At 40.3% G+C, this 24,758-nt stretch overlaps 1 protein-coding gene across 2 annotated transcripts in view; it reads left to right on the forward strand.

Moving 5' to 3' along the window:
• BMPER (BMP binding endothelial regulator) overlaps positions 1 to 24,758 on the forward strand; it is a 253,600-nt gene that overhangs the window by 155,121 nt on the left and 73,721 nt on the right. Inside the window, exons 11-13 of one of the 2 annotated variants that reach the window (XM_033193504.1) lie at positions 917 to 1,021; positions 4,909 to 4,954; positions 21,974 to 22,303. In XM_033193504.1, the coding sequence (XP_033049395.1) occupies positions 917 to 1,021; positions 4,909 to 4,954; positions 21,974 to 22,303 (481 nt within the window). The remainder of the gene's footprint in view (positions 1 to 916; positions 1,022 to 4,908; positions 4,955 to 21,973; positions 22,304 to 24,758) is intronic. The other variant, XM_033193505.1, reaches the window with a different exon arrangement.

The following is a 24,758-nucleotide window of genomic DNA, read 5'->3' on the forward strand; positions in this document are numbered from 1 at the left end:
TCAGCTGTTTCTGTTTTTAACAAAAATCTGCTCCTTGGATCTGCAAGCTCAGGAAGGAATCCTTGTTTTGTTTTCAGCCCAACTCTGTTGTCTGTGATCTTTCTTACCCACAAGCAAGGATGCACATCCCTGCCTATCCTCCAGAGGTACAAGGGCTTTTTGTGTATTTGGCATTCACAGATTATACATTTCATGAGTGAAAGAAATTCCTTAAATAGCTCTTTGTGTCTGATCAAGGGTCTAGTCTAGGAAATGAATCCCAAAGTGCTGCCCTGCTTTTTGAGAGGAGAGAACTAGACAGGCAGGGATGGGATATCTATGGCACTCGGAGTCTTCTCTCTGAGCTCTGCATTTTCAATAACTTGCCCATCAAGTGTCTGCCTGAGTGCTGGGAGTCATTTGAATTAGCCTCTCTTTTATGCATGTCCCATATGGGCCAGAACCATGGCACATCTGGTAATTAACCACCTCTGGACATCTCAATTAACTATTGGTGCTTGGGATGGCTTAAATATTTTAGTCTTATCAAACAGGGGAAAATTAGATTACTGTCATTGTATCATGTATGAAAATTCATGCTTGGTTTTCCCCTAGGGTGCAGCTAAGTAAACAATGATTGACAACAGGACGTAAATATGCCTTGGTTAAACACATAATAATTATTTTTATATCCAGGAAGGGGAACACACACACAAACACACACACACACACACACATGCTTGCACATAATCTGAAATCTTCACTAATCTTTATCTTAAATCGGTTGGGTACACACAAACACCTGAGTCATTTAGTCTAATGATGGCATCCCTCACTCAGGGCAAGAAATGCTTTCCTCCATGGAGAGATTACAGTCTGTTGCCTCAACTCCTGTCAGCCTCCAACTGCTGACAGGATCTTGTGTCCTCTCTTATAGGATGGAGAGATGTGGTCCTCTATCAATTGTACCATCTGTGCTTGTGTGAAAGGCAGGACGGAGTGTCGCAATAAGCAGTGCATTCCCATCAGTAGCTGCCCACAGGTACGTTTGGAATGCAGATTGACTTTACCTTAGTGTCTTGAGAAATGTCCTGTGTGTGGCACAGTCGCATGCCATCTTCCAAACACAGACTCCAGCTCCCCCAAAGCCTTCACATTCCTGAGTAGCCAAATGCCCCTTGCAAAGTTTGCTCATTCTTTTTGCAGATTTTATCCTTGCATGAAAATAGCTTTTGCTTTGCTCTTGTCCGAATTCTAATTTCTTATTGACTTCTCCCATTCATTCTGTAAAACTTCTCCAACTCCTGCAAGATCTATTTCTTTGCTTTCTTTTGCCAGGTTTTGTTTAACATCATAACTGTCTTTTGCCTTTTCCTCTTTTCTCTCCCTTCTCAAATCAGAGCTTTCCTCTTATAGCCATTCAAAGTAATATGTGGTTGTTTATTAATATTTCCACAAGGAAATATTAATTTCTCCTGCCTCACAGCATCCCCGATTTCTTTGCTGAAGTTTTCTCTCTCTAATCCTGGCCTCCATTGTAGCCCCAAATGGAAATAGCATCCTTATGGAAATATCTCTTTTCAAAAACCCATAGCTCCAGCACACTGAATAAAGCAACCATTATCTTCTAAAGCATGAGATTCATTGAATTCACCTCAGCAACTTGAAACCTTTTAAAGTTTTATACATTTTGGGAAAATGTCAACCCTATTCAATACCTTCCCTTGAATGAAAAAATATATCCATATATTCAGGACATGTCCTCCCTCCTCTGTTATAGACAGCTTTTAATTTTATTCACATCTGTTATTATTATAAACAAAAGTTGCTGTTTTTACTCGAGTGCCAAATGAGGCACAAAAAAACAACAGCTGTTGCTATTGCACAACTGAATAAAGAGGAGAGGAAAAGAAGAGAAAAAAAAAAAACATCCTAATTAGTCTTGCTTTAAAAAGCCTCAGACATAAAACTGAAAGCCTCCCATAAAAGAAAAAAAAAAAAAAAAAGAAGATACAATAAGTAGACTTGAACATGGTCTGCTTATAAATATTCATTGGGAAAAATGGGATCACATCATTTATGCCAGTCCTCTGGGAACCCTCGTTGCTAATGAACTCTTGCAGCACATGTTAGTAATAATGGGCTTCCTTATTCTACAAGACAAAAACAGGATGCTGTGCCAACCTGGTGGCTCAAGTAACTAGCCTCAGCAGGCCGGCGTGGAGTTTCCAGCTTCACTTGAATTCTGCCACTTGTAGCTGGATTGATAGTTTTCATTGTGCTCTTGCTGGGGGAGGGGAGGGCGGGGGGAGGTCAACGTTCTTTATGTCACTGGTGTCTCATTAGCCTTCCATCATTGTAGACCACATTTGGGCCAGGGGCATCCATCCCTCCAAGCAGAGGCCTTTCCCTGCCCCGCCCACCCCCTCCACGCCTTGTCAAAGCTTGTTGGTGCCCCTGCCAAGGCCCCTGCCTGAGGGACCACCTTTCTGTTTCTAGGCTTCCTTCCAACCACTCCTCCAGTTTACACTTTCCCTTCTCAGGGGCCGGCGGGAGATCTTTGGAAGATAACTCGGCTCTATCTACCATGGAAATCTTGTTAAAAACTTGCTTCCCCTCCCCTACATTGCCTGGGGAAATTTTGGAAAAACAAAAAAAACAAAAAAAAAAAACAGAGAGAGAGAGGAGCTTGTATTCCCTGCTCTGTCTTTCCTGGCTACTGCATATCTCTTTTTCCAGATGTAAATGTCTCTTGTGGAAGAAGGGTTTTATGATTGGATTCCCTGTCTATCCTGCCCTGCTCCCCGCTCACCACCCCGCCATCCTGCAACTTCCCTAGATGCAAAGGAGTGCCATTTGTGAGAAGGGCTCTGAGGGCTGCAGTGGGGACTGGGTCATCAGGACACTGTCATCTCTCCGTCTCTAATACGTACTGAGATTTATAGTCACAACGCTAATCTCATTTAATGCTAACATCATCCTTCTGAGGTGGGTGCCATTTCTAGACCCTGCTTATGGATGAGCCTGCAGCACGACCAGAATCTTACAGCTAAATGCATGTTACCCAGGTGCTCTGACTTTGCAGCTCGTACCTGATTTATTCCCCCATCTAATTTAGTGATGTCATCACTGCCACTTTCATTTTCTGAAGACAAGAGATGGAAGTTTCCATTGAGATGTGGACGTAGGGAATTGTAGTCATGTTTGGTTGGGACCTTGGCTTTAAGGCGGCTCTGCTGCATTGGGATAGAGCACCTTCATCCTCTTGGGGCCGTCATTCCCTCGGCCTGAGCTGACCTCATTTGGCTTCATCTGCAACTGCTTTCAGTCTTGAGAAACCGAAAGAGACCCCTGTGCCAAATTGCAATTGACAGCAGAGCTCTAGGCAATGAAAATATGTTGTGATGCTCCCGCACTATGGGATGACTGGCTGGGACTGAGTTTTAAGTCTCAGTCAAAGTTGTCAAAGCCTTTAATGGTTCATTTTAGGCCTAGCTGATGCAAAAATAGATCAGACCTGATTAAAGATCTTCAATAATTAACCAGAATCCTTTAAGTCCATCTGATTTTTTCTTTTTGAGTACTTAAGCCTACTCTTGATGGAACTGACCAGTAGTGAGTGAGTGAATGAGCAATGTGTGAGCCGTGTGGCTTTGACATGAGCCTTGGCAACCTCTCCGTGATCTGTTTCCTTAGTTCCCTGTAAACAGGGGATAAGGACAACTGCGTGTGGAGGGTTATTGTGAAATTTAAATGATAAAGTATGAGGAATGCATGGCACTCAGTCTAGTGTATAGTAGATGATAAATATTAAATTATCTTAAAGAGAAAGGACTCAAGAGGACAAAACTGCAGTGGGAAGAAAAGGTCCTTTAGGGTCAGACAAAATTAGGTTTGCTTTTTGGTTCTACTACCCTTGTGTTGCATGACATCAATTTCTTCACCTATAAAAAGGGAAATACTCAGCTCATAAGGTTCTTGTGTATCTTAATAACAGTGATTATGAAATCTCTAATGTTCATTAAATCTTAATAGGTCATAAGTATTAACTCATTAAATCCTTATCACTAACCCGACATTGGATACCATAAATAAAATATCGAATAAGATGTTTGTTATATAGCAAGTGCTCTCTAAACGTTAAACTTCTTCTACATTTCTTTTTCTCTGTGATTAACCATTGAGTCGGAGATAAGACAACTAATTTTCTGAAATGAGTCCTGAGAATACGTCACCTCCTTTAAATGTCATGCATTAAAAAGACTTAAAAGACGTGCAATGTAGGAAATTGCAGTGTATTTCCAGAAAGGTAATGAAACATTACCCCGTGTTTCAAAATTCTCAGCTTCCTTGGCGTTGAGTGCATAACAGTTATTCAACATGGACAACATGCCACTTTCTGAAACAAGAAATCTGACTGAATCTGATCTGTAGCACAGATGTTGCCCATACCCATAGGGCTGGTGATTCTTGAGTTTGCATTACAGTTTACTGTTTAAGCTTCTCCAACAAGCAAAGACAGAAAGAAGGTCTTGTAGGGATCTATAGGTTGACAGAGAATTCTCATTTTTATGTGTGTGCCCTTGTTCTCTAAACGGCTAGATTTGGATACCAATGAAAAGGTTGAGTCCAGACGGTCTTCATCTTCCTTCCATGTGAGAAAAATCACACTAGTGAGCCGTTTAGGTATTATATTTCTTGGAGGATAAAAACAGGAAAGTTTACTGAATGACTTTGCCTGGCCTTAGAACCTGATACTTGAAACTTTATTTTCAGCATCATCATCACCATCTGGGCATTGAGTTCAAGTACAGCTTGGACTGATTTCATTGGTTTATCTTGTATTAGATTTTAAAAAGATATTTGTCCTCAGCAGACCCTTTTTTTTTTTTTTAACATTAACTTTTTATTTGTTTTTCTTCTGATTAGGGCAAAATTCTCAACAGAAAAGGATGCTGTCCTATTTGCACCGAAAGTAAGTTTATTGCTTTGAAAATGTGCTATTAGTATTTGTTTTGCTTTTTATAGTGTGACAAGAAAAATAGGGGTGTATGTTTCCCCCACATTTTATTTTTGTAGGTATATATAGGATGGGATCATCTGACCTCCCTACAGACATTTAACGTCAATTGTAATTCTCCCACAGAAGTACAATTGAGACAAATATAGATACTTCCATCAGAATTTGTTGCTATGAGAAATTAAGAAGATAAATGGTTTGATTAGGTTTTAAAAAGGACCAGATAACTTAATGTGCATTTTAACTGCTAATAGCATTTGTAGTCATCACGGTTAAGATAATGCTATCCGGTAAAACCAAATATTATACAAAGTCTAGGAGGGACTTTCCTTCTCCCATTATAAAACCAAACAGCTGCACTTTCTGCTCCCTCACCCCACTCCCCACCTCATCACCACGTCACCTGGGTGCATCCAGTCTTGTTGTTGGCAAAGAGAAAACAAGAAGTCACTAGGCTGATGGTTTTGCCATCTTATTATAGTCATGTGTCACTTAACAGGATGCGAAATGCCTTCTGAGAAATGCATCCTTAGGCGATTTTGTTGTTGTGTCAATATCGTAGAGTGCACTTACACAAACCTAGATGGTATAACCTACTACACACCTAGCCTATATGGTACAGCCTGTGGCTCCTAGGCTACAAACTTGTATGGCATGTCGCTGTACTGAATACTGTAGGCAATTGTAACACATGGTAAGCAGTTGTGTATCTAAATAGAAAAGGTATAGTAAAAATACAGTATGATATTCCAATGGGACCACAGTCCTATATGTGGTCCATCATTGACCAAAATGTTGTTGTGTGATTCATGACTGTTTTTAACTGTATTCTTGAAAGTTCCTTCTAAGCATGGCCTATTCTGAAAGCCATCTGAGACTGTGCTACTGATCATACAGACAGCATAGCAATGGCTTCATATCAGCCCCACATGTAGACATACGCCTAGATCTATTAGCAAATTGCCATTTTAGTCCTCCTGAAATTCATATGGTTTTGAGACAGCTTCCTGGAGTGTTTTACTGAAAGAGGCATATTAGTAATATCACTGTTAAGTTAGTTCCCATGTATGATAAGTAGGATTAACAGTCGTAAAATCTATCGGCGTATTTTATGAACCAGTTATGTTTAGAGAAGTGGAGTGGAAGACAGTTGAAAGCAGCTTTCACATGGGCACAGGTTTGTTCTTTCCTCTTCTCTAAAACAGAGTTTACATTACTAGAATTACTAGACTCTGTTGTTTTTTTAATTGTTTAGTACCTTTGGACAATAGATATGCAGGGTCATTATGTGTGTGTGTGTGTGTATTTATATAAAACTATTAAATAGAATATTTATCTACTATACATGTTACTATTTTTAGAAGCAGAGAGCTATTAAATAGTTACATATTGGATAAAACACTGATTAAATTAATGAAAATTTAATTATAGATTTAATAAAAAGGGTTTACTTTAAAGATAATGAAGTAAGTAAAATAACTCAAAGGAGGCCAGTGAAATACGACTTAGTAGGGAATAATGCAGGAAGACAAATTAGCTACGATTAACACACCAGTTGATTTAAAAACACGTGTACAATCTAATACATTTAATCATCCTCCCAGAAAGCCTGAGGAAACTTTGTTTATGGATGGTTCAGAGGCCGCCTTCCAGTTAATTCCTTTCCAGATAAGCAGAATAGAGTCTGCACTGATGAAGTTTTCCTCTGTGTCCATGTCAATGGAGATGTTTGCATTTCCCCATAAAGTGTCTCCTAGTTGAAGCAGAGACAGACCTCATAGGAATGACTCTTATTTTCCAGTTAACTCTTTCAATTTGCATGAGCATGGACTCATTACATCTGCCAATCACATTGTTGTCAGGCAGGATCACTGCTTAGCAGCTTCATAAAAACATATGACCAGCTGGGCGCAGTGCCTCATGCCTATAATCCCATGCCTGTAATCCCATGACTGTAATCGGGAGGCTGAGGAGGAAGAATTACTTGAGGGCAGGAGTTTGAGACCAGCCTGACCAACAAGGTGAAACCAATCTCTACTAAAAATACAAAAATTAGATGGGTGTGGTGGTGTGGGCCTGAAATCCCAGCTACTCAGGAGGGTTGAGGCAGAATAGCTTGAACTTGGGAGGCAGAGGTTGCAGTGAGCCGAGATCATGCCACTGCACTCTAGCCTAGATGACAGAGCAAGGCTCTGTCTAAAAAAAAAAAAAAAAAAAAAAAAAAATTGCCAATCTTGTAAGAAACAGTCTAAATCTTGAATTATTTGACTTTGTTTTGCAAGGATCAAATAGGTGATTATTGAGATAGTTGAGAGAAAAGCTACATTATGTTATTAGTTTATTCATTATGAGCTGGACTTTCCATGTCTAGAAAACTGGTGACATTGTAAAGAAAAAGAAAAGAATACAAATGGAAGGAAAGGTATTATAAAATAGGAGCAAGCTTTAAACTGGTAATATTAAGTACCATATTGTGTTAACCATGTGAATAAGCTCATGCCTTCTATCACTGAGAGAGGCAATTGGCAAGGGAGAAAACCACCCAGCTGGAGGGGCACTGGGAGGACAGTGACTCTGCACCTGCATGGAGCAGGTCAGTCAGTGCTGGAAGAGCCCATGCATGTGGTTCTCTGTCCAAGTCTCAATTCTATCATCAGATGGCTATTTCTCAATTTCCTTTGGTGTTTTTTCCATCTGTTTACTCTCTCCTGCTCTCCAGCAGTTCTTCCATCATTGCTGTAAAACGCATTCTATTTGGCGAGGCTTATTTGTTCAGATTGAGTGAAGAGATGGGATGACTTCCAATTTTTAAGCAATGCCCAGTTTTTCATAGCACATTCAGGTAAATTTATTCTGATGTCCTTTCGCTGTGGCTTCGAGACCTCCTACTTTGAAATTTCTTTGTCATTATATCCAGGATTGAAAACAAACCTTTGGGCACATTTTTTCCTCTGTAAATTATGCGAGCTCTTTTGAAAAATGGATTTCTAGAGCAGAGACAGCAAGGATGAAACTACAAAAAAGTCTAGTGTTTTCTAAAGCCAGAAAAACAACTAATTTATGTCTTATTAAAACACATACAGTCTCTCCCTCTCTCTCGGACACACAGACACACACACACACACACACACACACACTCACTCACTCATTCTCCATGATGTTACCGCAGAGTTTTCAACCTCAGTCTTACTGAGAGTTTGGTCAGATCATTCTCTGTTGTGGGGCTGTCTTGTGCATTACAGGATCTTTAGCAGCATCCCTGGCCTCTAACCACTAAATGCCAGTAGCATCCCCTGCAAGCTTGTGACAACCAAAAATATCTACAGACATTGCCAGATGTCCCCTGGGGAGCAAAATTACCCCTATTGGATGCCACAGGCATTCCAAATAGAGGAAACAGCATGGGTGAATGCAGACATGAGCACCTGTGGTACTGGTAGCACTAACTAACTCTCGACACCTGTGGATTAGATGCAGTGGGAGAGTAAAGTGAGCCTAGAAGCCTTTGGGGTTAATTGAATATGTTTCCATATTTTAATTCTCTAACCCTGCAAAAAATTATGAAGGCATAATTATATCTTGAATGATTTTAAAAAGTTACTGTCTTTACTTTTGTTGCTAGGAAGCTAAAAATAAATTTGTACTCCACCTCTAAAAGCATGCAGGTTTTGAGTAATAGGCTTACTCCTGGCTTCATCATATGTATCCACTCTTGTGTGTTTTCAACTATTTACTTTGCATGTCTGTAAGCTACTTCCAACCCTTTTCTGAAAGGAGGCAAGAATACATCCATGCACACATAAATGCATATGTAAATTAAATGGATTGATTACAGAGCTTCAAATACTCTCCAATTTATTTTGGTGACCTGTGGTAGTTAAATGAATGTTGCATTATTTCCAGCAGTAGTGGCATTACATTATCTGTTCCTAAAATCCCACAGAATTTCTCACTTATTGCCTGGGTTAGTTTTAATCTTGGTAGTGTTTGGGGGCTGTCTCAGATCTTTGAAAGGAGTAACGAAGAGGAAACTTGAAGTACATGTGAGAACATTCTTACGGGTCTCTCCTTATAACAGTCAGCAGTAATGGTAGTTTACAATTCTGTAGATTGTAAGAAATAATAGAGGAGGCACAAACTGTTGTCCTAGCCACAGTAGGACAGTTTTTGCAGGGTTGGCCTGAAGGAGCAATGATGACTCTCTCAAAATAGGGGAACAAAAGTCCTCTGAAAATCAGACCTGAAGGAAGTATGAAAAAGCATTGCTGTCTCTTTATAACATGGAACAGCCTCTCTTTCTCCCTTTTCAACGGAAAAGAATTAGATTTGATTTTGATGATTTATTTAAAATAAAATATTTGAAGTAGGCTACACAAACTTTATAAAGCTTTCTTGCAAACGCTGTTTCTTGCCAACGTGTGAGGCTCTAGCCTTAAGTCAGTCTGGACTTGCCTCGGCTGGGCTCACATGAACACGGAGTAGGTGACAGGGAGCCACTTGCCTGTTTTGTGTGTAGCATTTTGTTTACGCAAAATGTTGTTTTACTGCGTGTTGGCAAATAGTAGGTAGAATCTTGATCTAACCACCCAACAGAGACCTGAATCAGATAAATTCTTTGCTGGCGGGCCTCTCATTTTGGCACATCTGACTTAAGCCCTCTGGGATGCGTACAGGTAGCTCCAATTAAACAGAGTGGCTGTAGGAGGGGGAGAATATGACAACAATTTCATTTATTTCCCTAGGAAAAAAAAATAATGAAACAGTAACGGAGGGGCCTCTGTTTTCTGACATGGAAATAATACATAGTGTCAAAGTTGTCACTAATCAGAACGGTGCGTGTGAGGTGTGTATAGAGAAAGAGAGGGAGAGAGGGATGGAGGGAGGGGCAGAGAGAGAGACTGAGATTGACAGATTGAGTATATAGAAAATTTAGTCTCTCAGCCATCTACAAAAGCAGAGACAAAGGCAGCCGAGACGTGCATGCCCAGTCCCTGCTGTCATAGGGTCATTAAGCTGTACCTGTAGCTACGTCAGACCTAACCATCAGATTCCCAGGTTAAAACACAAGTTCATGATTACATAACACTGAGGCTGATTGAATATGCCGAGCACAGATGTGCATTTAATTGAAATAACCTCAACTGCATGTCCCACAAGTAACAGGAAATATCAAATTTCAGCAGCTCAGGGTGGGAGGGGGCTCACAGTTGCCAGGTGACTTTTTAAACCCCCCAGGGTTAGTTTCCAGCTGTGTGCAGGCTGCTTTGGTGTGCCTGCTCTGCTAGGGGCCCTGCCTGCTGCCTGCACCCACCACAGCCACTCATTTTGGCACATCTGACTTAAGCCCTCTGGGATGCGTACAGGTAGCTCCAATTAAACAGAGTGGCTGTAGGAGGGGGAGAATATAACAACAATTTCATTTATTTCCCTAGAAAAAAAAATAATGAAACAGTAATGGAGGGGCCCATTTTGTGAGAAATCTCCACTGACAGAGGTTCTGCAAATTAGTGATTTTGTGTTTGAGCAAGGTTTCTGGCCTCAGGGGCTGTAAGCAACTCCAGGTCCCTTAACACCAAGAGTCTGTCCTTAACTCAGGAAAGCAAGGAAATTCGAAACCAGAGCTCCAGATGCTTGTAGAATAGGCATTTGTGGTGTTGACTTTAGCCCTGCCAAGGAGGTGTTAAGCTAAGTGGCCACTGAAGTTTCTGCTGCAGCATCTGGAGTCGGACTTGACACTGCTCCTCAGGCCCAAACAGCAGACAGGGGTGGCAAATAAAACCCGCTGTACCACACATGGTGGCTGGGAGATCCCACACTGGTAGAAACCAGGCTGGAAGGAGCCTGAGGAAATCAGTTTGTTTTCTGTTTTATATGCTGTTCTGCTCTAAGGAATATTGTTACTTTAATTTTTCTTGCTGTAAATTAGTACAGAGTTGAAGGAGACTGAAGTTATTAGGAATCACCTTTTCTCTACCACCTACTGTCAGTTGCCACAGGGTGTTAGTACTCAGTAAGTCCTTGATAAGTGATTATTTGATGAATTGACAATCACCACCGTCATCATCCGTAGATAACAATAATAGCAATAGCACAACAGTAGTACCACCAGCAACAGCGGCAGCTAGTATTTATTTGGCATCTGCTGTCTCTAAACACTCTCTTGGGCAGTCTCATTTAGTTTCATTTGATAATCACAGCCGTCTTGTGGTCAAATAGTGCTGTTAGCTCCATTTTACAGTTGAAGGAACTGAGGCTTAGAGGTTAAGAAGGATGCTCAAGGTAGGTGTGGAGTTTGAATTCCAACTGGGTAGCTGGCCCGAAAGCTTGGTCTGGAGTTACTTCCCTTAGCTTCCTTGTCATTTTGTACAGTTTGATAACCAGTCAAAGTTAAGAAGGGGAAGAGAAGGCCTGGAGGGCTTTACAACTTGTAAGAATTGTAGACTGGTGAAGGACCTTAAGAGGAATTTCCAATTAACAGTGTTGTCTCTCCAACCACACCATGGTGGAAATGGAGACTCAAGTCCCCAGGTTTTCTTCTACTGTGCCATCTCCGTCTTTCTGCTCAACTACAGAGAAGTGGTGGTTGGTATGCTCTGAGCTCACTGACAAATCAAACTGGCTTGGTTTTCCATTTTGTTTGTTTTCCATGTCTACTAGTTTTTCCAGGTTTTTTTTTTTTTTTCTCTTGGTAACTCAAGTTACTGGGGTCAAGTAAACCCACAGTTTTCATCTTGTAAACCCACAGCTCCACCTTTCATGGTGCTCCCCAAATTTTTTTTTTAAGTACATATAGTTTTAAACTTGAAATAACTCTGTGTATAATTTCCACCAGGAATGGGTAAGAGCAGAGTTGCCCTGCCTCTGGAGTTCATCACCATTTTAGCATCAGGACATTTGTAAGTGAAGGGACCTTAATATGAGGTCAGACCTCTCACTTTGCAGGTGAGGAAACTGAGACTCACAGCAGTACTGAGAGAACTGGGATGAGGACTTGCATCTTTTAAAAAATCTCCTAATCCAGTATTCATTCTACAGGCCTCTCTGGATTTTTGCTTGGGAAAGCTATTTTTAATATAGATGTAGCGTTATGACATAATTCAATTAAAAGCTAGTTTCTTGCTTAATTTTGAAAGAATGCATTTTATATAGAAAAAGATATGTGAATTCATTATTAGACATCTGGTACAATATAGCCAAGGCTGCCACGTTGAATCTCAGTAAAGTTGCAAGTATCCAATTTTGACTGAGGTTATGTGTGATGGAAACGTCTTGGTAATGACACACCTAAAATACAGCTAAATGACAAAACAAATGAACAATAGAAACCCCAAGCTGTGAAACTTAAAAAATACACTTGATGGAAAGTACTGTATAATTAATTATACATTACTATATGCAGAGCTGAGGCAGATTTATTCCTCTTTGGAGGTCACATCTCCTATGAGCAAAATAAAAGCAACAAAAATTGCTACTTCTACCACCTCTGCAATTGCTCCTATAACTAACGGCGACTTATTGAACATTAGTCCATGTGAGTCAGGTATTGTGATAAATGCTCTCCATTTTGCCATTTAATCCTTACCATGTTCCTATGAATTAGAAGCCATCGTTAGCCTGAGGGTGAGAGAAATTAAATAGTTTGTGGTCAGCTAATACACTGGCCTACGAGACTCCAAAGCCTAAACTTTTATGCACTATTCTCTGTTCTCTATTGACTAAATTTTTATTCATTTTGGAGGTTCACTTCTAAATAGATAAGAGGTTTGCCAGTTACTTTCTTTTATACATGACTAGCGGCTTCTACTTACAAGTGGTTATATTTACTCACTTTTAAAAAACTTACCTACATTTATGAGGTCACTTTAACCTCTTCAGTCTCTTGGGTTACAATACTTCAGTTGTAACCTTTGCTGGGAGTATGGAGAGATGACTCATTAGCTGTGCTATGTATAGCCCTTTGATGTGAAATTCATATTCATGAATGCTGTCATTCTTTCTCCTTATCTCTATTCCCTTCCGTATTAGTACTCTCTGCCCTCACTCATTGCTCCACCCCTCTTCTCTGACTTCCCGTTTGCTTCTTTAGTGCAAGTATCTGTTGTTTTACTTTTTGCTTTTTCATCTTGTAAACCCACAGCTCCACTTTCATGGTGCCCTTTCTGTACTTTCTCACTCTGGTTTCAGATTTGTTTAAGCTTTGAGGTCCTTAACATATCACTTCTTAACAAGATGCTAATGTGGTAGATCTCAGCTTCTTGGAGAACACATTCTTCTTTCAAAGTATTGCATTTGAATTTTGTTAATAGTTTCTACCTTTGATTCCCCCAATTACTTGAGCTGGGAGTTGGATGGAGGGGCTAATGGCTGTTTCCAATCCCTATTTGCTGACTGAATTCTGGCGCCCCCATGTCCCAGCTGCACAAGATTTGAACCTTAATGTTATTTCTCATACTTTTGGCATTTCTCCCCCATGTTCCTAATCAATCATCAGGTTTGCTTGATTGTCTCTTTGTGATGTTTTTTGAATAAATACTTTCCTTGCCATTCCCATGGCAGCTGGACACTCATCCTATTGCTTGTATGTAATCTCCATCTCTCTTCTCCTTCACCCCTTTTTGCACACTCCTGTCAGAACTCAGACCTGGCTTTCATGGAGACCTATGCCAGCTTCCTTCACTGGTCTCTTGCAGTTTCCCAGAATTTGTTTTATAAAACACTAGTGCTGAGAGATAATAATGAGTAATATTTTCAAAACAAGGTTCTGTGATTAAATACACTCAGGAAATGCTGGGTCAAGTAAACTTAAATGTGTTTCCTTACTGCAGAATTCTCAGAGCCCTTAATATGCTGATGTGCATGGTGAAGGAGGCTGATGGAGTATAGAGCGCCTCCAAAACTAATTTGAGCGGCAGAGCTTTTTTTTTTTTTTTATTTTAATTTCTACTTATTTTGGCAGGGCAACAGGCAGGATTGATGTTTCACAGGAAACATATCAAGAAATGCTGGTTCTTTGGAATACATTTAAACTTCTCAGGCTGGCAATGGATCTCAGGCCAATTTATTTAGACAACTTGGGTGTGTTGTATCTCCCAAAGCAGCTCTGCACTCCAGTCTGATTGGCCTCCTGCTCTTCTTGTGTAAGCTGCCCTCTTATCTATGTCCATGACTTTATTTACATTCTTCTTTCGGACTAGAAGGCTTACTTCATTCTAGCCCCAAATTTGTATTTTATGTTTTTTATAGACTACCTCAATTTACCTTGTCTTTTCAACAAATCTATACTTTCTAAGTTTGTTACAGTCTTTCTCAACCCCATTTTAGCCAGCGGTAGAGAACTATTTGCTAGATTGATTGCTTAACATTTATAATAAGGAAACGAATAATGACTGAGTATCTCTTATGATCTTGGCAGCTTTGCAGTGCTGTCTTTATAATCACCCTGCAAGGTAATTGTTCTTAGAGTCATGTTCTAGGCAAACAAATTGAGGTTATGTAGGTAGTTTGTGCATGATTTTATAAGTCTTAAGTGACAAAATCAGGATTCAAACACAGGACACTTAAAAGCAATAATATGCTCAACGTCTGCCAAACTCCAAGGAGGCTTTAAAGCTGGAAGCCGGATTAACTTGGAGATGTGAAACCCATCTCTTTAGATCAGATATACTGTTCTCTCAATTGATAAATAAAAACTTCTGGTTTAAATAGAGAAGAAGATGTTTTAAGGTCGGATCTTGGGTAGTGAGAGTGGCAAAAATGCATCTTCTGTGTGAACTGTATATTAACATTCAGTGAGCTTTGGGCATTCCAGAAGGTGCTCTGGAGGACCTGAATAAAAAGTTGATACAGACTCTGAGCTCAGAAACATTTAATGTAGTTGTGGAGATGAAATAAAAACACATTATATAAGGGAATCGTATATTATCATTTATAATTAACTTATAGATAGGTGTTCTTAATCTAAACTTCCCAGACTCGTAGGACAGCATTGATCAGTCTTTTGACAGAGTCTTTATGAACCTCTACATTTGAGAGGATATGAGTATCTACACATTTCTTCAGATTCTCAAAGAGCTCTGTGACCCCAGCTAGTTAACAAGTTTGCAGGATGCTGTGGGGAAAGGAATGGCCTTGAAGCCACAGTGTCTTGGGTTGGATTCCACCTTTACAAGTATTGGCTGAGAAACCACGGGCAATAAGGCAACTTCTTCAAACTCATTGCTAAAAAATTAGGGTATTAGGGTATGAATATACAATGTGCACAGACATAGTGAGGATGAAAGGGGATAGTGAGGATGAAAGGGGATACTGAAAATATGTAAAGCATCTGATATGGTACTTGGCATACACTAGTTATTTTATACTAGCCACATTTAATGTTCCTACATGTACTAGTTACCTATGGCTACAGATGACAAATTACCCCTCACTGGCTTAACACAGCACAAATATATGGTTTTATAGTTCTGGAGGTCAGAAGTCTGAAAAGGGTCTCAGTGGGCTAAAATCAAGGTGTCAGCAGAGCTGTGTTTCTTCTGAATGCCCTAGGGGAGAGAATCCGTGTTTTGGTTTGTTTGTTTTTCTCTTTTCCAGTTTCTGAAGGTTGCCCACATTCCTTCGCTCCTGACCCCTTCCTCTAGCTTCAGACTCGCCAACAGCAGGTTGAGTCCCTTTCACACTATAAGGCCCATGCACCTGCCTTCCTCTTTCACTAAGGGCCCTTGTGAATACATTCACCCCTTTCAGAAGTGCCCATATTGAGGTCAGCTGATTAGCAACCTTGATTCCATTTGCAAACTTAATTCCCTCTTGCCATGTAAATAACATAGTCACAGGTTCTGGGCATTAGGAGATGGACATGTTTGGGGGTCCATTATTCTGCCTACCACTCTTGATCATATTAGGCATTAGAAGTAAGTTGTTTTCCCATGTTGTTCTGATTCTGATTTAGCTGTTTGATTTTGACAATTTTTGGTAGGGTAGGTTATCTCTATTCAAATGGAGAAATTGGACTGCCATGAATTTGAATTTCTCAGCTAGCTTTCTTGTCACCAGACATAGTTTCCCCATAATGTTCCTGACTTTTCAGAATTTTTTTCCTAATAGTCTCTTTATTCTGAAAGCATTAATTAATTATTCAGTTAATCGATTAGGCATAATTCTTTTGGTTACCTGCTGTATGTGTCATTACATTGAACTATTTTAGTAAGTTCAGTGTGGGCAATTTTTTTTCACCAAAATATGTTCTCAAATTAATTAACTAACTCATTCATTCAACAGATATTTATTGATACATGATATGTGTTACAGCAGTAATATTTTTCGAGTAATGAAAAAAATGAATCCATGCATTACATATATACCATTATATGTTGCTTAATGGTAGGAATGTGTTCTGAGAAGTGCATCATTAGGCAATTCTGCCATTATTTGAACATCATAGAGTGCACTTACACAAACCCTGGGCTAAATGGCACACCCTATTGCTACTAGGCTACAAACATGTACAGTACAAATACTGTAGGCAATGATAACACAATGGCAAGTATTTTTGTGTCCAAATACATCTAAACATAGAAAAGTTACAGTAAAAATACAGTATTATAATCTTATGGGACCACTGTCACTCATGTGGTTTGTTGTTGATGGAAACGTCGTTACGAGGCACGTGTCTACCTGTAGACCTTCTGCAGTGTGTCAGACACTGAGGGGTACACATAAAACTTACAGGGAGTTTAAGGTCTGGCTTAGAAGTTAAGAATATGCTAAGGAAGAAAATGATTTATCATAAGCAGGCTATGACTTTGGTACACCCTAGTTTTGATCCCTAAAAGGAAAAACATAGTGTGACTACAAGATAGAGTATTTGAAATTAAGACTGTCCCAGAACATCTGGGCTATATGGTGAGTTTTGCTTTTGGAATTTAGAGGAAACAGACGACTTTGGCTGAGGCACCAGGGGCGTTGCTTTGGGAAGCTGGCATCAGGCCGGGAGCTGAAGGATGCGTGTGCTGTGAACTGTGAGGGAGTGCTGGGCAGGCACGGGCCACTGCAGGGCCCAGGTGAAGGGGGCCAGCACTGAGCTCCATGATCGAGGCCTGGACAGTAGCCCTGGCTATGGGTTTGGATGTGTTTTAGATGAGATATTGTAGTTAGGGACTGCTTCCTTTGTTTGCTCTTTTGTTTCAAGTTGGTGAGCTCATGGAATTATGGAAAATACGTGAAAGCAAATTCATAACATTTAACAATGTATCTACACAATATTTCTTGAAATCAATTTTTTGTGTACAGATCAGTTACAATTTCTGGTGGATTATAGATTGGTGGAAAGTGACCTGCTTCTCTCTTTTCCACCCCCACATCTATACGTGTTAGATTATTTCCCATTTAAGAGGTCGAGGAAGGCACCCAGGTGCCGTGTGGTGGATCATGTGCTGACCCTTAGGTCCCTTTTGGGCCAACAGCCATCAGTGACATTCTGTGCAAGGCGGGGGGCTCCTGAATGGAGAAGTTCGGGTCCTTCTGGGTCGCACCATAGCCTCTTTCTATCAGAGGCCTCTGTCATTGTTCAGGCAGGGCCTAGACAAACAGCCTTTCCTGATTCTTCACCCAAGCTTGGCATCATCGTGACGCTTACCTGTCTGGGATTCCTGGAGCCCCTGCATGACACAGTCACCTCAGAGTCCCATGGGCCTGTTTCCCTGCAGTTTGGGCTGAAAAGGTTTAAAGCTATGTTTTTTTATTTGTTAGGCTTCCTCATGGTTAGAGCATTATTTTTGGAAATGCAGTGATCCATGTAGTAGCAAAGTATGATGAACTGGAGAGACTTTCCTCTTTGCTGAAGTAATGGATTGAGGGTAGAAGTTCCATTCTGTGCTTTCAAAGTGAAAAAACATTTTAAAGACTGGAGAAATCTTATGACATGTTAAGTAAAAAATAGAAAATCAAATTTCATGTACAGAATTATCTTAACTATGTCCAAATAAATACATGCACAAAATTATAAACAGTGGCGCTTTCTTAGTGGCAGAAACACGAATGATATTTTTTTCCCCTTCCTTATGCTTTTATGTTTTTGTTTTGTTGTGTTTGGAAGGGAGTAGGGTTAGAGTTTACTCAGTTTCTCTTATTTTTTTTAATAATGTGTGATTGTATAATTTTCCCTTAATTTTCTTTAACAGATGTTTTGAAAATAATCACTGCTCTCAGAAGAAAGGCATTTCATTAGAATAAATATATCCATGACATAAATAAATGTACCTGATGTGGTTAGGAGAAAAGTGTTGGCAATATAATTTCAGAGGCAGTGTGACTCTCTTATTTCTCATAGTGATCTTATTAAGGTATGGAACATCAAAGTGGTATGTCTTTAATCCAGCATTTTAAAAACTTTTAAAGCAAATATTCTTTTTCTAAAAGTATACATAGTCATTGCAAACAATGAAATGTAAGTATAAATAATAGTGCAAATACACATAAACAAGAAAGAGGAAAAGAAATGCCACACATAATTCTATTACCTTAGAGAAAAAACACACACTCTTACTGTCTGGTTTTGTACACTTCTGATCTTTTTTCCCCCCTTTACCTGTGCATTTGTATCCATATGTTGAAAACAACTCAAAACAAAAATGAGATCTAATGATTTGACCTACAGGACTATGAAAAAATGTGCCACCAGTGATAAACTGGCATCTTTCTCTCCATCCTCTGACTTATGCATATTCAAACAAGGTTAGTTTCAGGATGGTCTGTTTCTGTAGCCTCCCTCCCTCTGCCTATCACGCCAAGCTTTCCAAAAGAGTGTGACTGGACATCTGGACGTGTTGGACTGAAGCTAATTTCACTGGGTCCACTGGAAAAAAATATATGAGGATGCTGTGTTCATTTCTGTCCCCTAAGTGTTCTCAAGCCTTTTCCTTTTGCAGCCAGGCAGATTCTTGTAACACTGAGAATTCTCACTTGCAGACACTCTCTGGTGCACGTGTTCACTGCGCCTGCAGGATCTGGCATAGGGACCTGGAGGTGCCAGGAAAAAGGGCCAAGGTTTCAAAATTATTTTAGCTCATGATACAAATGTCCCCAAATGCAACACATAATTTTCAGGCATCTTCACAGTCATGATATTTTGTTGGCCTCTTCGATATTGCTGTCACACAGAAAAATCATCCTGATTTCCAAACCCTTCCCTTCCATAAGTTAGGGCCTCTTGAAAAATATCTTTCCTGACAGCCCTGTTCACACATGATTTCCCTTGCCCAGAGTCTCCCTGGACATTCTTCCTTGCTTCCCGCCCAGCTATGAGCAAGCTCAGGCTTCCCCAGGGTCACTTGAGGCAGTAGATCTTCTGTTGCTTCTATGAAGACTTGCTTTGTCATGTAATTGGCCTTATCTACAAGTACCCACAGTTTGACTCTTAAAAACAAAACAAAAAATAACAACAAATCAAAAACAGAAAACCATAAGAAAGAAAATAGTGTCGCTTATGGTTCTTCCACCAAGGAATAACCACTGTTTTCAATTTTGGGGTGTGTATGTTTTGGCGGGGGTTGTGCATATTTATTTTAACATAGTTAAGATTATCCTGTACATAGAATTTTATTTTTGATTTTTCATTTCGCATGTCATAAGCATTTCCTCAGTCATGAAGATTATTCACAAACTTTTTCAGTAACTGGATCATAGTTCATTTTATGAATTATACTGCAAAGTGCTTAGCTGTTTGTTTAATTTTGGGAGACAGTCTAAATACCAATTTTCTGGTGATGCATCCATGATCAGCAGACATGTAGAAGAGTTTTAGGGTATGTGATGAGCTTTCTGCAACTGTTAGCTATTAGTGCTTTGGTTAATGATAATTTTAATGTAATTGTTGTCCCTGGTACAAGAAGAAGATTGCCACAGGAGAGTGTGGGCAGCGGGTGTGGGCATTCCCTGTGCCTGCACCCCACTGAGAGAGGACTTCCTCAGGAGTGTAATTTCAAAACCTTAGGAGGTACCTTGGCCTTTCCAAGCTGAGGTCCGTCTGTAGCATGCTCAAAAGCTCAAAAACGTTGGATTGTCTGGGCACTCTTGCTGAGAAGGTGGAGTTAAGGACCTGGAGAAGTCCTTCTCTTCGACTGAGTGCATCTGGGCATCAGGTTACTATATAGTCCTTTTGTGGCATATATTGGTATTACTTCCGAACTGTCATTCTCCTGATGCCACTTAGGGTCCCAAAGAACTGCCTGGTTCTCCCTCAACCAAAAAGCGACATCTTCGTGGCCAGGGAGAGATTCCGTTTCATGGGCAGGGAGAGAGCATGTCGGGGGGAAATGTGGGATAGGATGACTTTGGAAGTAATCACATGGAGAAAGGACTGATAAATGCACTCTGAAGAGGTTAAATAGCTGGGAACTAGTTGAGAAGGTACAGAATTAGGAAGGTGGGGAGAGGGTAAAATGTGAAGCAACACACCATGTAAAGCAGGAGTCAGAAGGAAAAGCGACCAAGAAAGGAATAAGAAAGGAGCAGAAAGGGAGGGTAAATTCTAGTATTACTGCTGCGCTTTCAAAATGTGTCTCTTCCACCTACTTCTTCCACCCTCCACCCCGAGGAGTGCCTTTTATATATTCTTTAAAATATTTGTTCATTGAAATTCTCATAAATGCCAAAACTTCTCCTTTTATAGTCTCTATTAAATATTGACAAGGAAAACTAATTTAAAACAAAAAATTAATTTATTAAGTTCCAAATGTATGTGCTTTGTATGGAGTCATATGAAGTTGACATATAAAATGACATAATATATCATAACATAAAGCAACATTACTCTCCAAACACTTTAGAAATTAAAAGCAAATGTTTCCATTGGATCCCTTTGGTCCTGTCAGATCAGCTGGCACATCCTTCCTCTGTCTTGACTCAATTCTTCCCTTAGATATTCTGAGAAATTACTTATATGACGTTCTCATATTCTTGACCTGGTATTTTTATTCTGGTTATTATTCTTGATCTGGCTATTATTCTAGTGTTGACTGGAAATTGTGCTTTTTATTATAGTTTTTTTCTTATTTGGGCTAATATCTCTAAATGGATTCCTCATTTCCTGGTTGCTTCATGCCTTTTTGAAAACAGATAAAATATATTTACATGCAGAACAAACCAATGCCAAGATTTGTTTAAAAAACTATTTAATTTTCTATAAAAATCTTTGGACTGCCCCAAAGCGTAAAACTTCACTTTGATCTCACAAGTATTTGAATTAATGATATTTCAGAATGATGACTCTATTGGATTTCTTAACTGTGCTAAATCATATTTTGTAACTTATTTTTCATCCAGTTTTAGATCATGGTCCTTAGATCAAAACATAGGAATTTTTGGAAAACATATAAAGACTATCCGTAAATATTATTAGTAATTTGTTTCCTGACACTATTAAACTTGTATCTGTTTGGCAGTTCTGTTGATTTGTCCTACGGAAATACATGGGTGTTGAATATCAGTTTTCTTTAAGAGCATGAGAAACATTTAGCACATCGTGTTTCTAATTTTTTTGAATTAGTTAAATGGAAATCATGCTAATGTCTTGGTGTATTGTCACTGATGTTCCTGCCATTTGTTTATTTATATATTTACTTTGCTCTTGTATGTGTGGGTTGTGAAGTAAGACAGTTCTTAGTCTTAGTTCAGTTTCTTCATCCCTAACGTTAAGACTATGGAAGCATATCTATGCTACAAACTGGGCATGCTTCGAAAATTCAGAGGTTTTAAAATAACTTTCAAGTATGAAAGAAACAGAAGTATTCTGAGTATTCTGTGAGGTTTGGCACAAACCTTTAAAAACGACGACTTTTTTTTTTTTTTTAATAAAAAAATTGATTTCCCTTAGTGCATCTCTGCTAAGTCCCCCTCTTACCCAGCAGGTGCCCCTGATTTCTCTGTAAATCCTTGGCTTGGTTTGTGACCCGGCTTTTGTCTCTCACTCCTCCGCAGAGCCCGGCGTTTGCACGGTGTTTGGAGATCCCCACTACAACACTTTTGACGGTCGGACATTTAACTTTCAGGGGACATGTCAGTACGTTTTGACAAAAGACTGCTCCTCCCCTGCCTCGCCCTTCCAGGTGCTGGTGAAGAACGACGCCCGCCGGACGCGCTCCTTCTCGTGGACCAAGTCGGTGGAGCTGGTGCTGGGCGAGAGCAGGGTCAGCCTGCAGCAGCACCTTACCGTGCGCTGGAACGGCTCGCGCATCGCGCTCCCCTGCCGCGCGCCGCACTTCCACATCGACCTGGATGGCTACCTCTTGAAAGTGACCACCAAAGCAGGTGGGGCGTCTGTGGCCTCCCTCTTGGTCTAGCCTCCGCCTCACTTACCCGTTCAGCAGCATTGCTCCGTTAGAGTACTCAGGAGATGTGGTGCCTCCTCCGAGGGAAAACCCAAGGCAGAGCCAGGTTCCAACTGCGGGACTTGCCTCACCCCCACTCACAGGGAAGGCACATCCTGAAGATGCCACAAACAGCTGGAGATATTTGCACCACATGGAGTCTTGCAATTGGATGCCAGTCCCACCAGTCTTGCAATCTTCCCACATCCAGAACCTTTCCATCCTCTGTCTAAAAATAGCAGTTGTACTCTCCACATAACCCCTCTCTCGAGTTTTGTTGCTCTTTTAGGCCATCAATGCCTAGCTTGGAATTGTCAGTGTCTCCCAGCTCAGCCAGCTATGTGCAGTGTCACATCTGGGAGAAACAGTGTTTCTGTGTTACCATCTGCCCAAGACTTTGCAGCGGAGTCCTCAAAAGTAAACAGCTTAATATCAGTGATGTTCAAAAGAAACATAAGTGTCCACAGCAGAAGGGCTTGTTCTTGGCAAACTCTGGTATGCAGGAGTAGCCATAACCCACGTGGCTATTTGTGCCACCGAGGCCCCTTCTTTCTCAGCAGCCCATGGTGCTGTAGGCTCACTGGGCTCTGCCTTGCCACTCCAAGAGCAAATATATTCCCCCTTGGGCCAAACTAATTTTGACTGCCAGTGGTCCACCAGGCTCAAACTCTTGTCTGTTATTTGCTACCTAAGAAAAGCATTTTAGAAGCAGAACTCAGTTCTTGAATATCAGCCCCAGAGCATAAATTCAGCTCATTTTCACATTTTGTATATCACCTATGGTTCCTTCCATGGCACCTTTGGTTAATTTGTATCTTTTGTCAGTTGGACATTGCACTGCCTTTCCGTTGGCATACTCTGTTTTTTTAAAAACCACGGGCCGGGCGCAGTGGCTCAAGCCTGCAATCCCAGCACTTTGGGAGGCCGAGACGGGCGGATCACGAGGTCAGGAGATCGAGACCATCCTGGCTAACACGGTGAAACCTCGTCTCTACTAAAAATACAAAAAACTAGCCGGGCGAGGTGGCGGGCGCCTGTAGTCCCAGCTACTCTGGAGGCTGAGGCAGGAGAATGGCGTAAACCCGGGAGGCGAGCTTGCAGTGAGCTGAGATCCGGCCACTGCGCTCCAGCCCGGGCCATAGAGCCAGACTCCATCTCAAAAAAAAAAAAAAAGCATGATACTTTTAAGGAAATAAGTATATTTCTTGCTGTTTGCATTGATAAGAATGTAACAAGTGTGAAAGTATCAGTTGGGTTCCCGTTTCTTTAGATAATGAAACATTTGACAAAGCAGGCACTTTTCAGAGGCTATAGAGACTGTTTCTACCATACCTTCAGAACCCTGGTAATTACTTCAGTTCAAGCCAAAATGTATTTTGATAAGTTGTTTTGAGCTTATGGAATGCCAGCTTAGCTAGACAAAGGCAGGAAACCAAGAAACAGCCCAGGGAGCTTTTAGTTCGAGTATAACATGTTTTCAGTGACAGACTGTTAAGTATTAATATACTGGAACATTTTATAAAGGGGGAAAAGATTCCTATTCTTTATTTCACAATTGTGAGAGATCTACTCATTCAAGTTTAGAGGAATTAGTCCTGCTCAGAAAATTCACACACCTGCTCTTATATCCAAAAGACATGGCACTCTGTAAATGTAGGCCCCAGGTCATTCCTTTCAAGGAGGCAAAGTTTTTTGGCTCTCTGTAAAGTGTACATAAGATGACCCGTTATTACACAGCACTAATTAAAAGCACCTTGACAATTTGCAAGCTAGCTGAACACAATAGATTCTACTGATATGGAAATTATTAGTCAACCACAGCCTAGTTCTCAAAGAAATCTTGAGTACTTGAAGATTACTAACAGCCTGAGAGGTTCGATAGTGTTCCATTCGCAGCTGACAGAACCTTATGGAATAAATGTACTCTTTACAAAGATTCCATGTTATAAAAATGAGCAAAAGGATGAGGCTAAGAGAATAATAATAGATCATAAATGCCATAATTAGATTAGTGAATTTAACAGTTCTGTGCCTTGAACTCAGTTTTACAATTTATTTTTTTCCATCTCTCTTTCCAAGATGCAAGTAATTTTCATGGCACTCAATACCCAGCTGCACAATTTCCTGTAGCACACGAATCACACAAGCCCTCTGCTTCCTAGAGAGGAATTCTATTCCCGTGGGCATTGAACTTGTTTTTCCCTTATTCTTTGAATGAAACAATTCTGTTTCCAGACAGTAGTGTTTTCCACCCTGGTCTTTCCATCTCAGTTTGAACTACTCTTTAGGGATATTTTCTTTTTATCACCTATTGATTATCTATTTAAAATATCACAGAATTTCCTTTGAGTGTTCTTTCAGAGATTAAAAAAAAAAATGTATAAGCTCATGTGACC

Source organism: Trachypithecus francoisi, unplaced genomic scaffold (assembly GCF_009764315.1).
Source record: "Trachypithecus francoisi isolate TF-2019V2 unplaced genomic scaffold, Tfra_2.0 Lachesis_group4, whole genome shotgun sequence".
NCBI classification, from domain to species: Eukaryota; Metazoa; Chordata; class Mammalia; order Primates; family Cercopithecidae; genus Trachypithecus; species Trachypithecus francoisi.